Source organism: Malus domestica, chromosome 16, assembly GCF_042453785.1.
Source record: "Malus domestica chromosome 16, GDT2T_hap1".
Taxonomy (NCBI): domain Eukaryota; kingdom Viridiplantae; phylum Streptophyta; class Magnoliopsida; order Rosales; family Rosaceae; genus Malus; species Malus domestica.
Window position 1 is genome coordinate 12,663,559 of NC_091676.1, and position 10,981 is coordinate 12,674,539.

The window sequence follows — 10,981 nt, forward strand, 5'->3', positions numbered from 1 at the left end:
GTGGTGCAACGGCAACAACATCTCTACTACTATGATAGAGGGTCATTTGCAATAAATAAATAAATAAAACTTCACTAAATTGGGCCTACATGCAAATTAAATGTTTTTGGTGGTTTGTACCCACCCTTAAACCCAAAAACTTGCTTAGGCCCAATGCAGCCCAGTTCACGGCCATGTAGATCTCCGCCTGGGTGCCATAAACTTCCGTTCTGATTTCAAATCGCGAGGGAAGAAGCGACAGGACTCCTCAGCGGAACCTGCCCTTTTTCCAGAGGCATGCAGCCGCTGAAACACCGCCAGGTGCCGCTTCACATTTATCACCCTCTCAGTCCCTCAGTCTCTCTCTCTCTCTCTCTCTCTCTCTCTCTCTGTCTCTGTCTCTGATCACAGCAAAACAATGGCCGTTTTTGTCTTCTTCCTCCCCTCTCGTTTTCCCCTTTGGCTATATATTTTTGCTCTGCGCCCCTCCTCTCCTCCCCACCTTAGACTTCCGCTCTCGCCCTTTCCTGATTTGCTCCACCGTCCCCTTCTTTCTTCTCGCCGGAGCCTCCATTGTCAGTCATGCGGAATACCATTCAGGACACCCTCGCTGCACACAGGAATGAGCTTGTTTCTCTTTTCTCCAGGTGCATCTCTCTCACATTGCATTTCAAATGGAGGGTTCTTTCTAAAAATTAAAAATTTGTTGTGGGTTTTGTTTTTGAGGTTGGAATTGATGTGGGTTTCTGAGAAAGTTGAGATTTTTGTTATGTTTGGAAGGTATGTTGCTCGAGGAAATGGGATTCTACAACCCCATCAAATGATAAGCGAGCTCGAAAACGTGATCATGGACGATGAAGGCATGCAGAAGCTCAAAGATAGCTCCTTCAGCAAGGTCTTACAGTCTGCCCAGGTCAGGTTCTCACAACTAATGTACAATGTGCTCTTTTTTTTTTTCTTTTTTTTTTTTAGATTTTTGTAGGTCCCTCTTTATGTTTCACATGGTGTTTGAATGAGGATTTTAGGCTATTTCGGAGAGTTTTACTCTTTATGATTTCTTTATTCAGCTTAGTTTTGGAGATTTTTGGATGTTGCTCAAGTATCTCTATGTTTGCTGAGAAAATGACAAGTAAAATTTGAAAATCTGAAGTTGCAATTTTGCAATATTTGTGATCCAAGAAAGCAGAAATCTTTGTTCTGCATGGCTTGTGAAAGTTGTATTTGTTTTGGTTTTCTGATTTTGGTATTTGCTTGTTATTTAGGAAGCAATTGTTCTTGCTCCTTTCGTGGCTCTTGCACTTCGTCCAAGACCTGGTGTTTGGGAGTATGTTCGAGTTAATGTGTATGAACTCAGTGTGGATCATTTGAGTGTTGCAGAATATCTTCGGTTCAAGGAAGAGCTTATTGACGGAGAGTAAGGGATCTCCTGTGTTAATCTTTGTTACTGAATTTGTAATTTGTGCCGAGTCTTTCTACTTTCTTATCTGGATTCTGGAGTAGCATTACATAGAGCGGCCTAGACAGTTTTTATTGTTCTTTCAATTCCATTATACATGAATGCATTCTCAATCTGAAATCATTGTCCTAGGTGCAACGATAAGTATGTGCTTGAACTTGATCTGGAGCCATTTAATGCATCATTCCCTCGACCAACCCGTTCGTCATCAATTGGAAATGGGGTTCAATTCCTTAACCGTCATTTATCTTCAAATATGTTCCGTAACAAAGAAAGTTTGGAGCCTCTTCTCGACTTTCTTCGTACACACAAACATGATGGTCATGTAAGTTTGAGTAAGCTGTGGGCTTTGCATGAATGAGCATTCCACTTTTTCAGTTATCATGCATTTCCCTTTAGTTTAATTTACCGGTTGTCTTTTCTCTTGCATTCAGGTTTAGTGTAAGTTTTTGGTTTTTATATTTTCCTTAACCTAAAGCCACATAAAGCCATATTTGAAGTAATATGACAATGAGGTCGTGAAGCACTCGTACCCTTGGACTGAATGATATTAGTTCTAAAATTTTGTAGGCAATGATGCTAAATGATCGGATTCAGAGCATACCCAGACTTCAGTCTGCTTTAGCAAAGGCAGAGGAATATCTTTCTAAGTTCCCATCAACTACACCATATTCTGAGTTTGAATTTGAGTAAGCGAATCATCTAATTTCAACACTTTGATCTCCACTCCTATAAAGGGATAATTTGATTGCTTTAGATGGCACATTTAATCATCTTTACACAATGTGCAGCTTACAAGGAATGGGATTTGAGAGAGGGTGGGGTGACACAGCACAACGGGTGTCAGAGATGGTGCATCTTCTCCTGGAAATTCTTCAGGCTCCTGATCCCTCTACCCTGGAAAACTTTCTTGGGAGGATCCCTATGGTGTTCAATGTTGTCATAGTGTCTCCACACGGCTACTTTGGCCAAGCTAACGTCTTGGGTTTGCCTGACACTGGAGGGCAGGTATTGCTTATGTACTTTTGACTATTTCATATCCATTTGTTTGTTGTGGGTCTTTCCTTTCCTATATTTTTATATATACCAAACTATTAACAGATCCAGTAGTTTTACGAATATTTTTGTCATAAAACCATGAAAAGGTTATATCTTTTCTTACTGATGGCAGGTTGTTTATATACTGGACCAAGTGCGTGCCTTGGAGAGTGAGATGCTTCTTAGAATACAAAACCAAGGATTGGATGTTATTCCAAAAATTCTGATTGTAAGTTCTTGAATGGAAGTTCATGCGATGTTAGTCAACATTAGGTGTTGTGTACCATTTTATACTACGTCATGTCCTTTTACTTCTTGATGGCAGGTTACCCGACTGATACCTGATGCAAAAAGGACAACATGCAACCAAAGATTGGAAAGAGTCAGTGGTACAGAACACACACATATCTTGCGGGTACCTTTCAGGACTGAGAATGGAATTCTGCGGAAATGGATTTCAAGATTTGATGTGTGGCCTTACTTGGAGAACTTTGCAGAGGTAAGTCAAAAGGATAGGACTTTTCATTTTCATTTTTGGTGTGGATCTCCCTTATTCATTTTCCGTACCCTTTTTCACTGTTTGAATACTGAATAGCCATAACTTTATGATGCACACTGTGGGTTCATAATAACTACTTATGGTTTATATAACATACTTACCTTTTCCTCTTATTGTGCTATTTTTAGGATGCCTCGAATGAAATTGCTGCTGAGTTGCAGGGTGTTCCAGATCTAATCATTGGAAACTACAGTGATGGAAATCTTGTTGCAACTCTGCTATCTTATAAACTGGGAATCACACAGGTGAACTTTAATTTTTTATTCATTATTTCAGATGCAACACAAAGATTGGTGGAAAAACAGTGGCATATATTGGAGTTAACTTTTCAAAACTGAATTCTCCATGTAGTGCAACATTGCTCATGCATTGGAGAAAACAAAGTACCCAGATTCTGATATATTTTGGAAGAAGCATGAAGATAAGTACCACTTTTCAAGTCAATTCACAGCCGATCTCATTGCAATGAACAATGCAGATTTCATAATCACCAGTACATACCAAGAGATTGCCGGAAGGTTAGATTGTCAGTCTAGTTCTTTTGGAACATGGTCGTAAAAGTTCTTTTGGAACATGAATTGACTATATTGTTCGTCTAGTTCTGTTTAATCTCCAATTTTTTAATCTACCACCTGAAGTTTAACTTGAAATGTAGTAATATGATATGAGTTATGTTTGTGGTTAACAAGTTCAATTGTCTGTCACAATGAAGTGGATTGCATCCTTTGCAGCATGTGGCCCGTTATTCTTCTCCCTGGATTCTAGTCACTTTTGCTTGTTGCATTAAAAGATTAATATTCTTGTTCTTTATCTCAGCAAGAATAACGTTGGACAGTATGAGAGCCACACTGCCTTCACTCTTCCTGGGCTGTATCGAGTTGTTCACGGGATTGATGTTTTTGATCCCAAGTTTAATATTGTCTCCCCGGGAGCAGATATGTGTATATACTTTCCATGTTCTGACAAGGACAAAAGGCTTACTGCTCTACATGGGTCCATTGAAGAACTCTTATATGGTGCTGAGCAGAATGACGAGCATATGTGAGTATCTTCTAATGTTAAGTGAGAAAAGAACTTCTGTAAAACAATTTAAACCTCTTTCAAGTGGCATTGAGATTTTATAGGTAGTAGGGTTGCAACTTACATGTACTTCATTTTCATCACTCAATTGTCTGATACTCATTTGATGGGGATGCAGTGGGCTGTTGAGTGATCGATCAAAGCCTATTGTCTTTTCCATGGCAAGACTTGATAGAGTGAAAAATTTAACCGGACTTGTTGAGTGCTATGCTAAGAGCACCAAGCTAAGAGAAATGGTAAACCTTGTTGTGGTTGGTGGTTACATGGATGTCAAGAACTCTAGGGATAGAGAAGAAATTACAGAGATTGAAAAGATGCATGACCTCATTAAGAACTACAACTTGAGTGGCCAGTTCCGATGGATAGCAGCACAGATGAACCGTGCTCGTAATGGTGAGCTCTACCGCTACATTGCAGACACAAAAGGCATCTTTGTGCAGGTATGTGAAGTAGATATATAATGGTTTTATTTTAGTATCAAAATTCCATGTTTTAACCTATATTCTTATTCACTGCAGCCTGCTTTCTATGAAGCTTTTGGCCTCACCGTGGTGGAAGCCATGACTTGTGGCCTTCCTACTTTTGCAACTTGTCATGGTGGCCCCGCTGAGATCATTGAGCACGGTACCTCAGGGTTCCATGTTGATCCCTATAACCCTGACCAAGTGGCTGAACTCCTGACTGACTTCTTTGATCAGTGCCAGAAGGATCCTGGCTACTGGGAAAAGATATCTCAAGCGGGGCTTAAACGAATTTATGAAAGGTTTCATACTTTCTGGCAGACTGTTGAAAATTCAATCTTTGTCAACCTCAGTGTAACTAATCTCAAGCTCAATTGTGTAGGTACACTTGGAAGATATATTCAGAGAGGCTGCTCACATTAGCTGGGGTTTATGGCTTCTGGAAGCATGCGTCTAAGCTTGAGAGGCGAGAGACAAGGCGATATCTGGAGATGTTTTACACTCTCAAGTACCGGAATCTGGTTAGTAATCATATAATATCCTTCCTCGTATTACTTCATGCACAAATGGCACTTGCATTCCATAGATTCTGTATAGTTCATGAATTGGTTTGATTTAATAATAGAACAGAAAAAACTAATCATACCATGAATTGGTTAGTGACTGCACCTTGCACATTCAACTCTTATATAGTTGAAGAGAGTTGATTGAATTGAAATGGTGGAGATCTCTCTCCTTGAAATGCTGCTGACCGCGCATTGTGATCATCTTTCAGGTGAAGTCCATTCCGCTGGCTGTTGATGAGCAGCATTGAACTGTTATACATGCCGATGAAGCTGTCAGTCAGCTTGTTACTGCTTAAGTATGCACTTGAATTTCTGGTGTTGGCGATCCTGTCTAACTGCTATGGACAGGACCGTTTTGTTATTTCTTCTCGTTTGGTTTAAGATGTTGTAATTTCCCGTGGACCTTTGTAGTGTGTGTTAAATCCCCGAGCTTCGTGCTCTACCTTTAATAAGTTGATATTATGGTACTGAATCTCTTGAGTTTATGGACTTCTGAAGTTTCATTCCCTCATGTAGTTTGACACTTCAATATCCGAGCATAACTCTTTCCAACTCACAGATGATGGAGGACTCATGAGATTTTGGAACTCCCTCATTGAGGCCTCGCTCTATGTGAGAGGGTGAGAGAGTTGGGATAAAAGCTGGGAAAATAGCTGGTCATATGCATTCATGTTTGTGTGTCTAAAACGAAGTTGTTCCGGGATTGATTAAAGGATAAAAATTGTGTATGGAAAACGTTGGTTTCCAGTAACATAAAATGCTTATTTTGTGAGACTGAATCTTAATCACATATTTCACTTTCTTGAATGTGTTGCTTAAAGCTAAGAATTAAAAATGCTTCTAGGTCATGAAGGTGCTTTTTTAATAGATGCTTCTATGTCGTGAAAGTGGTTACGTTGTTAAAACAGTTTGAAGTGCAATTTATAAAAACAGTCTCAAACGACCTAGAAAGAGAGTAGAAACATATTTCTAATTAAAAAAAAATAGTATTTCGTTATAATACATGTTTTTAATACAATTATCATCTCAACAATCAAATAATAATTGTAAGAAATATGTGTATGTTGTAGGCCTATTTAATTGAGCGATAAGGTTTAGAGAGAGAGAGAGAGGCCGGCCACTTTAGAGAGAAGAGAGATTGATTTAATTGTGGGTATGTGTTATCTCACCCCCATTGTGCCTTTATTTATAGTAGTATGAAGGGTAAAACCTTTCCCTTTAGGATTACAACATTTAATAGGTAATCTAATCCTAATAGGAATATAAGATACATTCCCATATTTCCTAGGATTTACACAATCACATTCCTATTCTAAATAGGACTGCAACACTCCCCCTCGAGTGTGTAAATACTCAAGTAAATGGCGCATCAAGTCTTCATTGATGAAGTAAGTACAGTTGATGAAGTCGTCGGCACAATGGGCAAATGCGAGTCTCAAATCAACGGAAGAATGCATAAAAAGTAAAACTCACAAAACCTTGCTATGGTAAAACCCAAGATGGGAGAAAAACTCATAGTCTAAGAAGAAAAGTGAGAAGTTGCATTAAGTCAAAACTATACGTCTTTTGGACGCAAGTAGAAGAGCTCTCAAGGGTATGATCAGCCCAGGATGGGTGCCTTGTTAAAACCTAGTTAGGTAGCAAAAACCCAATGGGAAAAATGCTCCTAATCGTAGGGAAAAAAAGTACATTAAGATCAAGTGAGTATACTTCTGGATACTCCCCCTGAGTTTGACATAACTTCCAAATGAAAACTACAAGCATTGCATATGAGTAGTTAGGCATACCAATTCCTCAGACAAGCTTCTGGAAGGTTGACTTCGGCAGTGACATCGTGTAGAGGTCGGCAAGGTTGTCTGGGATCGGTTTGTATGACTTCAATCTCCTGATGCTTTGCTGATGTAGATGTAGACGCAATGTGTCTTGGTGTTGACTTCGTTGATGTATCATGGCTTGGTCGGGTTGATACATGTGGCATAATCTTCATAGATCGTCGTTGGGACTCAACGATGGATGAAAATATAGCAAGTACTTCGAATATGCTCAACAAGAACTCCTAACCATGTCTCACTTGTGGCATAGTGAATTAGGGTGAGTCTTGGAACGATTCGAAGATTTCGCAACTAGGGTCATATCATGGACCTCCAAGATATTGCGATATCCCTAACAGTAAAGACATAACCATTCGGGGATTTTGCCTTGTGCGAGTTTGATAAGTAACCAGTGTCAGCATAACAAACAAGGCAAGCATCATTTCGAGGATCAGGGGGGTTAGATCCGCTCAAGATGCGTTGGGATTTGCCCACGTAATACCTTCAGGGTACGTCTTTAATACCAATTCAGTGGTTGCGTGTAGGCGCGGTGCTGCCTCTTTACCAACATCAACAGCGAAGGAGATGTCCTGTCTAAATACAATGAGCTAAGTACAACGAAGCGCAAAGTTGAACTTTTAGATATGGAATTTCGGATTCCATAGGCTCTTCAAGAGTCTCATTTGCATATAACGTATGGACGATCATGGGTATACTCAAAGGTGACACATTCCGGGTGTAGTTCAACTGGTAGACCAAAATACCGTCAGAACAATGCTTCAACTTCAGGTCAAGGCATAAACGAGTTTTCCCAAGATCTTTCATCTCAAATTCCATCTTCAGGTGCGAGGCAGTTTTCTCAAGCTCTTCTAGAGTCTTAGTGAGATTCGTATTAACGACATAAACTGTAACTCTAGCAATTTGGAATAAGACTTCATAGTTTAACACGCAAGGGCATAATTCATATCCTTGACTGATCAAATAATCACTTAGACGGGTATACCACATCCGTCGGATTTTTCAATCCATAAGTGAACGGCTCAAAACGAGTTAAAAGGGTGTTCCGTGGTTTGGAACTATTTGAACCAGTCCATGTAATTCTTCGGGAACTTACACGTAAATCTCTGTATTTATATCCCTATGGAGAAATACTAACCACATTTCATAATGCTGCTATCAATCATAGGACGTTTTGAGAGAAACCTTACGCCGTAAGGCGTGCATCATATCGCACTATTTCATTCATCTCATAACGTTTCCTTTCCCACTTGTAACTCAACAGGGTTACCTTGGGCAGTGTAGGAACAACAGGTCCAATACACACTTTGGTAAGGAATTTGACCTGGATTGTAACTTTAGTTGTCCAATCAGTTCTACGTTGTCACTTAATCAACGGAACACGGTTCGATATCGTCGCTTTTCATTTATGTCGGTAGCTACCATATAAGTGAAAACACCATCGATGATAATCTCATTTCAATTCCATTTTCTCATCCAAACTAGTATACTGGACCAAGAACTTCAAGTCTCAGGAGTAATCCGGATTAATCTCATGAGATGGAAATTATTTGAGACAGCGATCGAGTTTAGATTCATTGTCGTGCCGTGTCTTCCTCTTTCAGGGAAGTGAATCCTACGAACCGACTGATATGTCGTGCTCCAGGCCAAGACATATTGATTTGCTATCCGTCGGTGTACCGGACCGTCCAACAGGGGTGTCAAAACCATCCAACATGGGCGGCACACCCTCCAGGGATGTTGACTCGACGTCCGTTAAGTACGTCTATCCTTGCAGGCATATTTGCAGCTAGTATATGATCTCGTCACTTTAGCTAGATCAAAGGAATGCGTCTGGAGCAACATTCTGAAATCTAGAATTCGTCGCACTTGTTTATCACACTTGTGCGGTATGGGGATCGAGATAAGACATAGTGGGCAACGTCCATGCAAATTCACGCCGTTCTATAGGAATGTTGACGTTCTTATCTCCCCCTAACGGCGGGAAGACTGTCTCATTAAAGTGACAACCCGCAAATAAGCGGTAAAGAGATCGTGTGCAAGGGCTCGAAGAGAGCTAGTGTGAAAGAGAATCATGATCGACAAAAGATACACATCCTTCTTTGAGGACCCATGGTGGTACGTTGCGGCGGTGCAACTTGGCACATGGAATGCGCACCCAAATGCGTAAATACGAAAGTCGTCAGGTTCATACCCAGTAACCAACTGTAACGTCATATAGGTTGGGTGGCAATGGGCCTCAAGGCGGACCAACATAGCTGCGTGCAAGATTGTATAGCCCTAGGCAAAGACCGAAAACTTGGTACGTTGACCAAAATTCAGGCGATCATTTAAATTGTGCTTTATGATCGCTAGGCTAGGCTATTTGGGGTGAACATGGGAATGCGATGTTCAATTAAAAACCCAAAATGACATGCAATACTTTATCGAAAACCGTCGATATAAACTCTCTAGCATTATCCAGTCTTCTAGACATTAAGGGATAAGTAGGGTGGTGAACCTTAATCGGCCAAGAGGTTTAGCAGTAATGTGTGTGGACAAACATGTGACCAGTTTGTCGATTCATCAACCAAAACCATAAATATTTATATGGTCCGCATTTTGGTTGGATTAGTCCACATATATTCCCTTGAATCCACTGCGAAAATGGAGTCGTGTCGTATCTTTGTAAGAAATGATATAGAAAATCAATTTCCCTAATGAGCAGGATTGGCAAAGTGTGCTTGTAGGCACAAAATCCTTACTTCAGATAAGGAGATGCGTTGTAGCATCATTGTTCGACCTAAGTGTCCCAAAAGGTCGTGCCAAAGCAAGTAAACTGCTCAATCACCAGGCTATAGGCCGGCCACATGTGGTGTATTCCCAGTTAGGAGACAACCCATTGGCCCCAAATCAAAGCTTCAGGCTCATTTTTGGAGCTGGTGCAAAGATATTTCACTCTATTTTCTTCAGTGGTTTCATTTATGATCATTGTCATCTCGAATATCCTTAAAAACTCAACGTCAGGAAGAATTTAAGGTCCTTTAAATGATAATTCAGTATCATTCATACAACGAGGAGCGTGCCAATGCTCTTAATCAGGTTGGATAGACCTAAAGTCGTTGTTAGAGATGTGATTTAGGTGTAAAGTTAGTGTGCATAGTACGCATTCATCCAGACAACTAACTTTCCCACATTCCTACCTAATCACGTGTTTAATTGAATCGGTCACATGTATTAAGAAACATGATTCAATTAACTCATATTCGAGGACAATATCAATAAGATTATCCATAAGTAAAACATACACCAAACTTGAATCCAAGAACATGGAAAAATATTCACAAAGTAAATTTACTAAGGGGATTCGGCCAATAAGACCATCCATGTCGAAATTTTTCTCTGCCAACGATGTTCGGTGGAGCAAAATCAATCTCACATATTGACTACTAGAATGGTACTCCTCAACAACATTGGTAGGGGCACGAACAGGTGCATAACCAATGATTTATTCCATCAAGACGGGAGTATATTCTTGCAAGGTTGAGGTTCGAGAATATTATCCCTTATTCTTGAAGTTTTAGGTCTTATGTACCAAGGATCATGCTTCGGGCATGATGCCACACCTTGGCAGGCCCTGATTATACTATATGTTTGTGAACACAAACTCGAAATTGTATTGTGAAAGAATATGCCATTCAGTGTATCCCTGCCGAAGCAGTGCATCACCATTTGGTTAGGTTTTGACCGAACTAGGTCGAGCCATTCGATAGACTCCAGCCGAACTGGGTCCATACCTTTCTCTCAACTTTGTGGTAGTAATCAGATCCGAGAATTTGGTAAATTTCCACTTTCTACACTGCTGCTTCAGGAGCTTGTTAGAAACATGGAATGACGAGAAAAGTATTCTCCAGTCAAGATTCGATCGGATTTATAAAATTCAGAATTGTACTCATTTATGGACGTAATCATGGTTTGCTGCGGGCAATTTCTTTCATGATTAGACGGTCTATAGAAGCGAGCCAAAGAGCCAT

General features: G+C 40.2%; 1 protein-coding gene across 1 annotated transcript; it reads left to right on the forward strand.

Moving 5' to 3' along the window:
• Positions 1-208: 208 nt before the first annotated feature.
• LOC103414598 (sucrose synthase 2-like) lies at positions 209-5,611 on the forward strand. The gene is made up of 15 exons (XM_070815474.1): positions 209-626; positions 760-892; positions 1,242-1,393; positions 1,568-1,760; positions 2,006-2,124; positions 2,227-2,443; positions 2,607-2,702; positions 2,799-2,972; positions 3,161-3,277; positions 3,384-3,550; positions 3,849-4,073; positions 4,231-4,552; positions 4,631-4,875; positions 4,956-5,094; positions 5,349-5,611. Exons 1-15 carry the CDS (start codon positions 562-564, stop codon positions 5,385-5,387), a joined length of 2,403 nt encoding a protein of 800 aa, XP_070671575.1. The 5' UTR covers positions 209-561; the 3' UTR covers positions 5,388-5,611.
• The last annotated feature ends 5,370 nt before the right edge of the window (positions 5,612-10,981 follow it).

Excerpts from the sequence above, each read along its gene's own strand:
- LOC103414598 (XM_070815474.1), top strand. The coding sequence starts at position 562 with ATGCGGAATACCATTCAGGACACCCTCGCTGCACACAGGAATGAGCTT. Across the intron at positions 2,444-2,606 it reads TGCCTGACACTGGAGGGCAG|GTTGTTTATATACTGGACCA; the intron begins GTATTGCTTATG and ends TACTGATGGCAG. Across the intron at positions 2,703-2,798 it reads TTATTCCAAAAATTCTGATT|GTTACCCGACTGATACCTGA; the intron begins GTAAGTTCTTGA and ends TCTTGATGGCAG.